We start from the raw sequence: 14,388 nt of genomic DNA, 5'->3' as shown, positions 1-14,388 counted from the left end.
ACCTTCCAGATTTTAAAATTTCTTTGTAGGTTGCTGCAACAAACATTTAATAAGAAAGCTGAAAACATTTAGATGAAAATGTATATGACAAGCAAAAGATCCCTGGAGAGTATTATTGTAGATTAGAGAGATTTATTTATTTATATTTATTATTTTTTTTTTTTTGGTTTTATTCTTTATTTTTTCAAGGACATTCGGTACTTGACATTAAACTCAATGACATTAAACAACTCACATGAGTTGTGATTTTTACAGCAAAGGGCTGTGTGCAAAGGTGTGCAAAGGTCTTGGTTTTAGCTTGAGGTAGTGACAGGTAGGCAACTGGAAAGATATAATAAAATATAAAGGATCAAAGATAAATCAGGGCTAAAGATATAATCCAGAAAACTATATTAACAAAAATGAGAGTTATAAGAATGTTTAGGGTCACAAGGAAAACAGAAAAAGGGAAAAAGACAAAAGAAAAGTAAATTATGGAGACAGAGAAAGAGCAGTTTTTCAGAAAAGTACAATAAAAACCCAAAAAGTTTAGTGTGCTCTCCACACACTTAAATTAAAAAGGAAATGGATTCAATTTCTTAATGAAAGGATGGTCAACAATGTCTAATGCTATGGAAAGATTAAGGAGAAGGCCAAATGAGTAAAGGATGTCTTTAAAAATCTTCTGAAAGAAATTCAATAGACGGAGAAATGAGAGAGTGTGCAGGGGATGAGACAATGAGGAATTAGCCTGAAAAAAAGGAAAAAACAAAACAAAACAACAAAACAGGAAGGCAGCCTTAGGAGGCAGGGAGATTTTTTGTTTATACTTTTAACATAGAAGTGACTTGAACATGGTTAAAGACAGAGGATTCAAAAACCAGTGAAACAGGAAAGATGAAAAATGCAAAACTAAGATGGGAAAATTGTGGGAACAAAATTCTGGTGAATGAGGAAGGAGATGGAATGAAGAAGTCAGCTTAACTCTCAAAAAGAGAATGAAGAACTTTCTAAAAACAAATAAAAAGGTGAAACAGATATATTTTGACATGAAAAAGTAGACACATGAGTAATTCTTCTTGGATAGTCTCAATTCAAATAAGGAAAAAAAAAATTCTGGGAGAGTGCTGGAGGTGAGAACAAGAACCTGACAAAGTAGAAAAGATTTATAAAAGCTTCTATGCAGAATATCCTTGTCAATAGGAGATGGATAAAAGAACTACTGAGAATTAATATGCACTCCATTGTGATCAGACAGCAAAAATTTGAACTTGGTTGGCAAATTTTTCTTAAGCCATGCTCCTTAACCCTGAGGAGAAAATGGAGAGTGTTGTTTACTCATCACTGGAAACTGATGAGTATGGTCTAAATAAGGTCAGTAAGGAGGAGTCTGGGATAGTGGTTCCCACTTAGTAGGAATCCATCATTTATAATAAAACATATAATTATGGCATAGAGCAAATGAGAGAGAAAAGTAGGAGAATTAGAGAATTCTACCTGTGAGTGGCAGGACTCTGGACTAAAATACCGATTTCTATATTACAGTCGAGCAGCTAGTTTAAGAAAGGCTTCCAAATCTCATCCAACTTAAGTTACCTTTATCAATTGGACCAAAAGTACCCCTTTTCAGATTAATTGGTTCTTCTCTACTTAACTGAGGGGGAAAAAATCTCCAATTTAGAAATAGTAAAGTAAATGATACACTGTTGCTTCTATATCCCAATAGATAAGTTCCTATGTAAATTCCTTTAAATTGTCCAAGGATTCTTGACAAATATCTAAGACTTCAGGTTTCCAAGCTATGGAAAGATCTCTCTGAGAAGAGATTTATAGAAAAAAGTAATAGAAGAACCAGTAGGATAAGATCAGGACATAGGAACATACTGCTGGATTTGTCCTCATACTTTAAACACAAGAGATTTTTTGGCTCAAGTATATATATATCTCTTGCCAGTGAAAGGAGATTATTTAATACTTAAGAAAAATAATTATTAAAATTGTAAAATTTTAAATTATAGAAAATTATAACTTTAAATTTTAAATTATATAAAATTTTAACTTTATAAAAATTAAATATTTAAGTGCTCAAAATGATTTGTTTAGATTCTTACCAGATAATTCCACCCCACAGTAGAGAAAAGACAATGTAGAAAATAAGGGATCCCCAAATAACAAAATGATTTATCCATGTCCAGTAGTGTGTATCAAGGGCAAGCTAAAAGGAAAAAAGAATGATTAATGTTGGTACCAATAACCCATGCCAAGGTATAAAAAGACTATGAAGGAAACCTTAAAATTAATGAAGAAAGCTCACTAGCTGTGCATTAAGCTAAAATGCCAGTTTGGGGTAACAAAGAAAACCTATTTCTTGGAGATATAGGAGGGTACCTGGGATGAAAGGGAGCTCCTTGAGGCATTTCTTATTCCAGTCTTGGAGGATCTTTAGATATGTAAGTATTTCCCAACCTAGATGGTCTTAGGGAAACTGCAAAATACTCATGTTAACATAGTGCTTCAAGCTGTTACAACAAATTGGAGTTAGACTCCAGCCACAACTTTTGAGAATAGCTGTGGGCTCTTCCTTGAGTTTCACTCACCCCACAGTAATCACATGGTCCATTTCTTTTCCAGAGCACTGGCAGACTCTGTTTTATCTAAGAATTCCTGAAAAGTTTTGTAAAAATTCTTCATTCATATAAATAAAATCTATTTCAAATGTATTAAAGTATTTTCTTTCTAAAGGAAATCTAACATGAATTTTTCTGTGAAGTGTCTTCATTCCTAATGTATCTTTTGTATAAAGTCAAATTTTTATATATCAGATTTGATTAAAGATGGATACATTATTACCTCCTTCTAAATTAGTTGAGCCCAAAGGAGACAGCATATACTTTTAGTAGGCTATAGCTAAGATAGATCACTGATCATATGATTAGTTCATTTTGGAAGGTGCTTACAGATGTTAATATTGGATGCCAAAGATATGCACATATGTATATTATTAATTATCAGACCAGCAGATGAAATATTAATATCAACGACCTTACCTTTAGGGTAACCGTAAATACCAACACAGTGAACACCAGGGTTCCAAAGGTCCAGTTTCCAAATACCTGTTTGGCAAGAAAACATGTCTCAAGTCATCTGTTGACAATATAGCAGTATCACTCTTTACATCAAAAGAACAAAGAAATCCTTTGAATAGAACAAACTTCAGTGTCCTCCTTAGATATAAACACTGCAAACTATGCTCAAGTCAACGACAACTCCAGAAATAATTTCTTAAAATGCTTGAGAAGACCTAGAATTTCACTGGGACAGGAAACTCTTGATGAATGCCTCCACCATTGCAGATCCATTATCCATAACTTATAGTCCTGGGAAAATTGTTGATCTTTTATCCACAACTCCATGCTCTTGTAATTAATCATTAGAAGTGGCAATAATTGTCTTGATGCAGAGATGGGACTTTTCTGCCCTAATTTGATTATTGTCTCCTAAGCCACTCATTGTATTTGAACTTTCTTTTTTTTCCTTAAAAATATTTAAATATTAAATTATTATATCAAATTCATAAATAGCAAACATAATAGAAATTAATAATAAAATATACAAATATATGATATGAATATATTATTTCATATGTATTAAAATATCACACTGTGTATCGTTCAAATGTTTTTTGTTGTGTCTGTGTCTTTGTGACACCGTTTAGGGTTTTTCTTCATAAAGATACTGGAATGTTTGCCATTTACTTCTATATCTCATTTTATAGATGAGGAACTGAGGTAAACAGGCTGTTCAAGGTCACATGGCTAATAAATGTCTGAGGTCATATTTGAACTCAGGTCCTCCAGACTCCAGGGTTGGCATTCTGTCCATCAACCATTTAGCTGTCCCTCTATACTACACACTAATAGATGTTAATATCTTGATAATACTGAGAATACTTGTGGATCAGCAGATGAATGAAATGATATACTTCATATTTCATATATACTTTAGTAGTATATTTATGTATCTTAATAGATTCCTAATTAGGAATTTGGGCATATTTTATGTAGAAGCGGACATACCTATGGTTACCTAAATAAACCTTGCTTTGGGGTCATTTGGAACAGTATACCCTAGAGTTCATGTTTTATTTCTCAAAAGCTTCTTGTAGTAATTTAACTGCCAGCTGTTTTCAGGGACGTAGATCCTCAATCACTTTCAGTAAGAGCAACAGACATTTCCAAGGTAAGTAACATTAGCAGGAGAAGGGAAGAACAGCTCTGAAATATGATGAGTTAAAAGGATGAGAAAGGATAACAGGCAAGTTAGAAAGGGGGTGGTGGTGGAAATAATCCCTTAAGTTCTTAGTTTGAATGCAGTCTACTAGAACTTAGGCTATCCTACATTCAAACTGAGGAGAGAGACTTCTGGGAAGCAAAAGGAAGTCTGGCCATGAAGAGAGAACAGGGATTACAGTTGCTCCAAGTCTCTCATATTTTAGAGGCTTCTTAATTATATGACATGAAAAGCTGAGACTGATCCAAGTGAGTATGAATTATAACCCATGAAAACCATGTATTTGTGAATTACACACAGATAACACCTTCACACTGGGAAATAACTTCAGTTTAAGAATCCTTATACTTAGCCAAGTATAGTCTCTAGCAAAGTGACTAAATAAACTTTGATGGAGAAATAGCTAAGACCACAGACTCAACCATTTTCTTCTCTAATTTCTAATTTTGTAAAGAATTGTTTTTTAAGGCACATTTCTAGTACTCACTTTTCTTGGAAAAGCAATTCTGCTATAGTCATATTCTCTTACATTTTACTTTAAAATTATGGGATTTTTTTTCCTTTTTGACTGAAACAACAGACTAATTCATTAATTTAAAATTATATATTAGTATGCATAATATAGCAATATAATATATAAATATACATAGTAATGTCTTCTATTATTTTAGTGATTTAGTTCCTTCACTTTTTATGGTAATGTATTTTTAAAACATCTCTGTGAAGAAGGGGGAATTAAGATAGCATTCCTCAATGAAGAGTCATACCCTATGGTATGAGGCCTTGGGCCAGTATTCTCTTTTGAGCTTTAGTTTCCCTATATTTATAATGGATCTAAATTAGAACCCATCCTCATGGAACTTACAGTCTGGTTGGAAAGCCAAAGAATAATGAGACAAGTATTAAAATAGTGAGAGCTCTAGAATCAAAAAGAAAGATAACTATGGGCTACAGTAGCCAATGAAAACTTCATGGAAAAGAAAGGAACTGAGGTGGTACTTTAAGGCTGTAGGGTAGTTGGAAACAAAGAGGAGGTGAACAATGTAAAAGACCACAAAAAGTGAATAATTTTAGAGAGCCAATGAATATACGTATTAGGCTAGAATGAAAAGTTCATTGATAGAATAGCAGGGAATGAGGCTGGCAGGATAGTGTTTATCAAACTGTATTAAACTTTGAATGTCAAACTAATGGGAATGGATTTGATGTTGACATAAGGGAACCTAAGTTTTTTAACAAGGGAATTATATTATCAAGGTAGTGTTCTATGTGTCTATGTGTCTACATGTATGATGTGCTAGAAGTGGAAGATAAGAGAGGCAAAAGCTTAAGTAAAAGGGATTCCAATTATCCAGTTATGTGGCAATAAGAATATGGATTAGCTTTGGGTTAACTTCTCTGTGACTGTTTCCTCATCGATGAAATAAAAGGGTTGGACTAAACCATTTTTAAGGTCCCTTCAGGCTCTGACTTTCTATATTTGTTGAAGTCATGAAAAAAGGAATGGCACCTTTTCAAAATGATTTTCTTCTTTGTTAAAGTGGGCTCAATAAATGTATCTTCCAGCCTAGGTTTTTAATCTTTCATCCTCCTCAAAGAGGTACACAATGCTAAAACATGTGCATGTGAATTATTCCTATATTAAAGGCTAATGTTTCCCATAATAACTTATTTAATTATAAGATAATAATATTGATATTTATTCTAACTAAAGTATGTTTCACTTAAAATTAACAAGCTAGAAAGATAAAAGTATTAAATGAGAATAAAATATGGATTTTAGTTTAGTTTTCAATGTGAGGGGTAAGAAGCAGTAGAAGAAAAGAGAGTATAGTTCTAATTAAGCCCTCAGCATTGGAGAGATACATTTGGACCTTCTCTTTGGCTGCTATTAAGACAAAGGAATCAGGAGTAGTTCAGAGATAACACAGAAATCTGCATTTTCATTCTCCGGACAATAAGGTTTTATCTAGTTTAACCAGAGATTAATGATAAGTAGTTAACCATGGGACAACAGGCTTCCTTTCTTACACATAAAAAAAGTGATCACATAAAGAGCTAGGAAAAAGGAAGAGTGGTAGAGTGGACTGGCTCTATTTAAAAGGAAATCTGCCTTTCCTACTCAGGGAAGGCTCATAGCTTTTGCTATTACCACCTAACAACTCAGCTCAATGCTCCATGTACCTACCAAGCTCTGTCAGTTTGGTTTTTAAAAAAATATTATTTTTTAAAAGGAGGATCTAAATGAACGAAGGCTCATATCTTCCTCTGATATGGTTTTCTTTCAGTGTTTTTCCATAGAAAGGGTGGGGAGAATCTAAGTAGAATCAACTTTTTGCAATGAGGATCATGTTTTTTAGGTCCCAAAAAACATTTACTGAATGTAATCTCAAATTTTTTTATATATCTCAACTATCTATACATCTATACATTCAATTACCTTTATCATCTCATCTAATTAATGCAGATGTTAAATAAACTTAGATCTAACACCAATCATCACCACTACCCCAAAGACTTCTAAGTCACTGTTTTCTTTATTAGCCAATTTTAGTGGTGTCACCTTTTAGCAAGTTTCAATTCTTTTCCAAGTTTTCTAGTCCAAACCAATTTAAATTTGATTTATAAGTGAAATTCCACGAGGCAATGATTCATCTGTTTTTCCAAAATCAGTGTCTTTAGGAGCATTTCTTGTATTCCCTTCACTTACTCCTTTAGTGATTTTTACTAAGAACGTGATTGAATTTGGAAGAATTTGTTCTGTGCCCACACTGCTTATTGCTCTCAATTCCATTACATTCTGTTGATGTTTTTAATGTTTACAGCCATCTACTATTAACATATTACAACTTTGTAAGTATTCTGTGAGGAATATAATACTGCTAATAAAAAATAATTACAGCTTCTAGAGTGAGCTGTTTAATGGAACAGTTATAAGAAATGCTTGGGACCAAAGACAACCCCTCCTTGCAAAAAAGCTCCAAACATGATTCTGCTTTTTTAATCCACCATTCCTTAAAAGTACTAGATCAATATTCTCAGGGACAAGTGCCTTTCAAAAACAATTCTCCCTCAACTGACACAGACAGAATAGGAACTTCAAAGCTGTAGTGACAAGGGACCTTGTTCTAATTCTAATGGGAATACTGGTAGAACGTTCATTAATTTTCAAAAACAGCCATCTTTTAACAAGAAGCATTACATATATTTTGGGTTGTCCTTCAATTCTTTAGTGAAATTACCTACTTAAACATATCACTATTCAGCTAACTTACAGCAACAACTTTAGATCTCAAGTGACCAAAACTAAATAAATAGAATAAATTGAAACTGGTCTACGCAATCTATCTTCCATTTTGAAATGTTTAACTTTTCTAGATTCTATCATAACATATAGAGTTTGAGCAAGAAAGAGAAAAAATTTTATACTTTTAACACACAACTAAGAAAAAACATTTAATTTTCAACAACATATTACTGATTACATGATTTTATGGCTTGACCATCAGCCACAAAAATGGGAAATATATATATCTATATTCTTTTTGAAAAAAAAAGTCTCCTAAAATAGAGAGGAAATCCTTTTGTATTTTATAAAATAATCATTTCCCATTTGTTGGGAACTTCAAAATTCTTCAACATTAGTGGCTATCTTCTGGAAATTTCAATTTTTAGGGTGTGATATCTCAGCTCTTTGAGTTACATGCAAGTCACTTACTTATAGTTTGACCCATAAGCAAGTTCTGAAGCACTATATAAAAAGCACTAAAAACAAGCCCACTGAAAACTACATGGTTGGTCTGAATCTAATAAGGCCAGGTAACATTTAGGGATTGTAGCAACTGTTAAACCAAAGACATGGACCAAGACAAATAAGAAATTACTAGAAATAGAAAGATCAGAAGAGCAAACAGGAAAAAGGATTTGGATAATTCAGCAGATCAATTCAGTGCATATGATTTGAGTCTCATGGAAAGACAATAGAACTTCTGTCACATGGATGAAGAGAGGATTAAACAAGATCTAGGAGACAAATCACAGGTGCAGGCACTACTAGGTAAATAGCTAGCTGAGTGGAAGGAGAAGTGTAACCTGAGTTAGCACCTTGTAATCCTAACAGAGAATAATCATAGAGATCAAAAAACTCCTAATAGAGGAGAAAGAACATTGTAACTGGAGTAGAGAGAACCTATGTTCAAATCCCGCAATTGCCATCAACTACCCATTTGACCTCAGGCAGATCACCTCTCCTTCTTGGACCTTAAGCTCCCTCATGGGTAAAATGAGGAGATTGAACCAGATGGCCTAGAAAGAGACCTTCTAGCTCTAAATCTATAGCTTTATGATCTGGGTTCACTCTTAGGGATGGGGATGAAGTGAATTACTCGAAGGGGATGGCAGAAAGTAATTTTCCTTTATGTATTACTAAGTTCTTTATTTGGAGGGATTACTCAATTTTCATGGCAGCCAAGTAGAGGAACTCTGAAGATTCTCACTTGCTGTCTCAATACTCTCATGTGCAGCTTGAGCATATAACATTCAAGAGTAAGTTTCCCAGTGAGGTTCTGTTGCCATATCCACATATGTTTATCTTTTTATTAAAGTCAAGTGAAATTTAGACATCTCAAACAAACAGACATACAAACAAACAAAAACCCTTCAAAGACCTGGCTCAGCTGAACTCAGGGAAACAAGAAAAAGCATTAATTGTGGATGGCCAAATGTAGACACAGATACTCTTGATCTTCTATTAAGACAACTTTATTCCTAAAAGCAAGTGGAAAGGAAGCAGCAGCTATGAGTGTTTCAACTAATAAAGCACACTGAAAAAGTCACATTTGAAAATATTTACAAGAAATATTTTATTTGTAATGTGGTCCAAGAACACAGAGAAAGGGACAAAACCACAATCCTCTTACCATGTGTGTGCTGGTAGTCATTATCTGAGGGTAGGAAGAGAAGCAAGTAGCAAAAAGGGAAAAAAAAGCAAGATAAAAATAAAACAACCCCCCAGAAAATGTGTCAACAACTAGAATGAAAAATGTATATATAAAAAAACAAATCCCTTAATTGCATAGAAAATGTCATTAAAATAATGTCATGTGGAAAAATGAAATACACTAAATATGAAACACTCAACTAATAACAAAGCATACTAATAACTTACCTGAGACAGAGGGTAAACAACTAATGATGAAATGTTAGTTTCAAAAAGAACACATCAAGCAAACTACTTCTACAATCAAAACATTATTGTATATAGGATTCCATTTATCAATTTAACATGAAGATACTTTGTTTTTTATTTTAACATCTTTACTAAATAAAGACATAAAAGCCATTTCTATATCACTTTGGAAGTCTTCCCAAGCAATCCTGAAATACTATATTGATAAAATGATCATTCAGGATTGCAAAGTTCTTTTCCTCTAAAATCAATATCAATCAAATAAAATACTCACCTGTCCATTGATGGTCACTGTCGTGTTTTCAAGCATCAAATAAGCACCAAAGAAAAATACCAGAGCATCAAATACGCCCAAGAATGTCCAATAAAGGAATACTCGCCAGCGGAGTAGAGCATTCTTGGCAATATCCCTGCATAAAATAAAATTTAAGAAGATTGTTTTTTAATCATGTTAAAATTAAAATCTGTTTCTCAGGGATAGGTCCTTTCCCAAGTTTGGCAGACATCCTTCCTATGCCACAATCTCCATCTTTAAAATACTGGTATTAAAGAATATGATTAGCCCTTCCCTCACTAGATCATTGATTTTATCAATGTGAGGAACTACTCAGTAGAAATTCTTTCTACTGAAGTGGATATCAGCAACTTGTCTGTAGTTCATATACTTAAAGGGAGTGCCTGGAAAATGGAGAATTTTAAGTGACTTGTCACATAGCTAATTATGTGTCACAGGTAGGACTCAGGACTTTCTCTTTTATTCACTATGCCATGCAGTAATTTATTAACTTTCTAGTTCTTTTAAGGAGTCATACCTAGATAGGTATACAAATCTGTGTAATAGCTAAAGACCTTATAATAGATTTCATATATATATATATGAAATCTATTATAAGGTATATACTAAAGAAATATCTCCTTGCATGGAATGCACACAATGAGCTCTGTTCTATCAAGAACAGTTCAAACTATACCTTCTAGATGAGTTACCTTCCTAATAATTCCATAACAACAATAAAACAGCACTTCAAGGTTTACAAATCATTTTGCCCACAACAAGGAGGCAATTAATGTCAAAATTATTTTTTCCTATTTTGGAGATTAAAACACTGAAAGTCAGAAAAGTAACTTGTCCAAATATCAATTGGCTCAGTATTTAGGGGTCTTGACAGATTTGTAACCGCATCTTCTGACTTCCAAGCGATGGCTACAGTATACAATGTTGCCATACAACAAATTCATGAAGAGAGAATATTTAAATATTTCTTCTCTCAGAGTATGTGTGTGTGTGTGTGTGTGTGTGTGTGTGTGTGTGTGTGTGTGTGTGTGTGTATATAAATACACACACATAAGTGTATATAACTGACATCAGTTATATATAATTATCTATACGTATACCCACACACATATACAAATATACTAACATACTTCATTATATTTCTTCTCCATTATGCCAGTCAATGTTCACTGACTCAACAAATAACATTCACTGGAGATTTCTGGTTTTTTCCTCTAATCTGAGTCTTCATTTCTGTGCTTCACTATTTCAGGATTCTTTTTGACTTGTCTACATGTTATAATTAGAGGAAGCAATACAGCAAGCAGTCAGTAATTTCCTATAATCCATCATTATAAATCAAAGCAAAGAATTGCATTTATCAAAAGTCCTGGGGGAACATAAGATAATTTTCCCTTGAACTGGAATTTTAAAAGCAGCATGACAAGGTGAATATCTAAGAGTTTGACAACTGAGTCAAGAGGATCTGGGGTTCAGTTCTACCTGTGACATCCATTGGCTGACATCCATTGGGCAAGTCACACCACTTCTCTGAGTGCCCCACCATGCCAGGTAATTCTCCTGGATTCTGGAACAGCAAGCCCTTATCAGCATTGGCCAAGGGAGCTGTCTTTGAGAGTTCCTCATACCAATGAAATCAAAGGTCCAGTTTTGTTAAAACAAGCAAACAAACAAACAACAACAAAGAAGGACTCCCTTTATCATAATGGGGACAAGTGAGGTAAGATTCATTAAAAGACAAACAATTCTCTTTCCCCTCTGAAGTAATATGCTTTTTGTTTTCTTTTCAAGGGAAATTTAGGCAGGAAATCTATGAAGTCAAATCCTTTGAAGTACGCATATCACTTTGCAGATTTTAAAGGGTTATTTATATTTATCAGTTATTGTTGCTGTTCTTATTTCAGTCATAACTTTATCAGAAAACACCAGACACAAAATGACTTAATGAGATATGATACAGACCATGTACACATAATAAATGTACATTATTTAACTTGGGCTACTTCCTTCTTAGGAATAATCTTTGCTAGCAGCAAATGCTCTCAACAAATTATTTTGCTAAGCTGTATCTCAGTGACGTTACCTGTACAGCGAAGGGTCTCTCTTGAGCATATCACTGGTGACATGCTGCTCCATCAGACTGTACATGAGGATGGGGAGGGAAGTGAAACTGATATTGTACAGTGTTAGATACGCAGTATCATATAAAGGCTGAAGAAAGAAAAGAATTGTTTTTCTTTTTAAAATAACACAATATATAAAAACAGTTTTGCATTAAAAAAAACAATCAAAATGTACATCTACCATAACTAGGAATGGTTTAGTTTTATAGAAGATTCATACACACTGTGGTCCTATGAATGTAACAATTGTAAGCAGTAATTTACTACTTAAAACTACACTAAGACTTTGGGACATCCTGTATATGATAGTCTAACCAAGGCTTTCATCTAAACTCTTAAGTCACTAGAATTAAAACTCCCTGATAATACCAATAAGTGAAGAGTACCTATAAAATGGAAGGGTTCCCAATAATGCTTAAGGGGTTTTCCTCACCCTGTCATTTCATGATGACCTGTTTTGCTATACCATATTCTAACAAAAATCACCAAAAAGGGCAGAGAGAAGGGATTTGGATTGAAAGCACACTGGGATGGATATTGAGGTACAACAAGCTATTCTATCAAATTAACATAGGGAAGCCATCCTCTTTACTTTTTACCTAGGACCAGGAAAGAATTAATTACTCAATCAGTGCTGTAGCTGCCTTCCTGGCTGCACAAGAAGCAAGCACTAGATTCATGTCAGAATATTTGAAATACTTTGAGGTATTTTGGGGGGCTAGAAAATTCAATGAGACACAATGTGAAACACTATCTTAGTGCTGTCTCAATTGTTCCTCATCCCTTAGTCTGCCAGAGGAATCAACACACACACACACACACACACACACACACACACACACACACACACACACACACACACACTTCAAAGGATGATCATGAAGGAAGATACCCTCCCCTCCCTCAGTCTAGTCCTTCCTTGTCTGCTTCCTCACTCTTCTGAAAAGGTGATTTTTTTGCATGCTAATGATAACCTACTCTCATTTCTCTCAAAATGCTGGGAAAAGAGAATTAGGCTAAGCAAAGTCCTTTTTTAGATTCTGAAACTCACCTGTTGTGAAAATCCACAGAAGAATTGGTATAAAAACTGAGGAAAAATGAAGCAGACATTCTAAAAGAGAAATGAAAAATGTTTATCAGTCAAAACACACATTTCACATGGTTCTTCTCCTTGTAAAGGTTGTTCCAGTAAGCCAGTATAATCCCTCATTATTTGGGAAAAGGTGAAGGGAAGCTCTGAAGCAGTCTTGGAGTGAAAGAGTGACAAATAATAAGTTTTACACATTCATTTATATTTTATTTCTTTGGCATCTTGTAAATATATAATAATTCTCTGGCTTTGTGGAAATGAAAATATTGAAGAGTAATGTACCTGATTTCTACTGAGGTAGTAAGAGGCCAAAGCAGATGCTATGTTGGAGTTGGAGTCAGACACTTACTAGTTGTATGACCCTGGGAAAGTCAGTTAGCCTTTTTTTTTTTTTTTTTTTTTTTTTTTTTTGCCTCAGTTGCCTATCTGTAAAATGGTATTAATAATAGCATCTACATCTCATCATTCTTTTGAGGGGAAAATGAGGTAATACATTTAAAATGCTCTTTAAATTTTAAAACACAATATAATACTGTTACTACAATTAAAAGAAATGAGATGCTGATGTACCTAATCCAGAAGAATACAGCCTGATGGGATTTCATCCTGCCTCAGAAAGTTCTTCATTCTCAATGATCCCTTCAACATACACATTGTCTTCCTATGGAAGTAGCTCCTATCCATGGAGGAACAGATGGAGGGACACTGGACATCACCTGCACTTAGGATGTTCCTTTATTTCTGAAAAGGCCATAGTCCTCTGGACAACCCTTTATTTGCTGTGTTGGCATTAGCACGTCAGAATCTTAAGAGCAAGGACTTCCTTTTTATCTCTAGTTGTATTCCCAGAACTTAGCATGGTACCTGGCAGTGCTTAATAAATGTTTATCAGGGCAAAGAATTGGAAATTGTGGGTATACCCATTAACTGGGGAATGGCTGAACAAGTTGTGGCCTATGATTGTAATGGAATACTATTGCACTATAAGATATTGACAAGCCAGATAATTTTTAAAAATACTAGAAAAACTTACATGAACTAATATAATGTGAAGTGAACAGAACCAGGAGAACATTGTAAAAAATAACAACAATATTGTAAGGATGATCAACTGTGAAAAACTTAGCTACTCTGATTAATACAATATAATTTCCAAGAATCTACAATGAAAAAAAATTACTATCCACCTCTGGAGAGAGAACTGATGATGTTTGAGTGCTGACTGAAGCATACTTTTTAAGCTTTATTTTTCTTGAGTTTTTTTTTTTTGAGGGGGGAAGGAAGGGGATATGTTTTCTTTTGCAACATAGCTATTTGCATGACTTCACATATATAAAGAATATCATATTGCTTGCCTTCTCAAGGGAAAGGGAAAGAGATAGTTTGAAACTCAAATATTTTTAAAAATAAATACTAATTTTTT

The 14,388-nt window shown here is 33.9% G+C and overlaps 1 protein-coding gene across 6 annotated transcripts in view; it reads right to left on the bottom strand.

Moving 5' to 3' along the window:
• ATP11A (ATPase phospholipid transporting 11A) overlaps positions 1–14,388 on the bottom strand; it is a 214,640-nt gene that overhangs the window by 11,052 nt on the left and 189,200 nt on the right. For all 6 annotated transcript variants that reach the window (XM_074299560.1, XM_074299563.1, XM_074299559.1 and 3 more), the window contains exons 23-27: positions 12,927–12,986; positions 11,836–11,963; positions 9,732–9,867; positions 3,027–3,092; positions 2,091–2,194 (exon numbers count right to left, since the gene is read on the bottom strand). In XM_074299560.1, coding sequence (XP_074155661.1) covers positions 2,091–2,194; positions 3,027–3,092; positions 9,732–9,867; positions 11,836–11,963; positions 12,927–12,986 — 494 coding nt within the window. The remainder of the gene's footprint in view (positions 1–2,090; positions 2,195–3,026; positions 3,093–9,731; positions 9,868–11,835; positions 11,964–12,926; positions 12,987–14,388) is intronic.

This window comes from Sminthopsis crassicaudata, chromosome 3, assembly GCF_048593235.1.
Source record: "Sminthopsis crassicaudata isolate SCR6 chromosome 3, ASM4859323v1, whole genome shotgun sequence".
Taxonomy (NCBI): Eukaryota; Metazoa; Chordata; class Mammalia; order Dasyuromorphia; family Dasyuridae; genus Sminthopsis; species Sminthopsis crassicaudata.
Note: the sequence above shows the minus strand (reverse complement) of the source record. Positions and strands in the feature narration are given on the sequence as shown.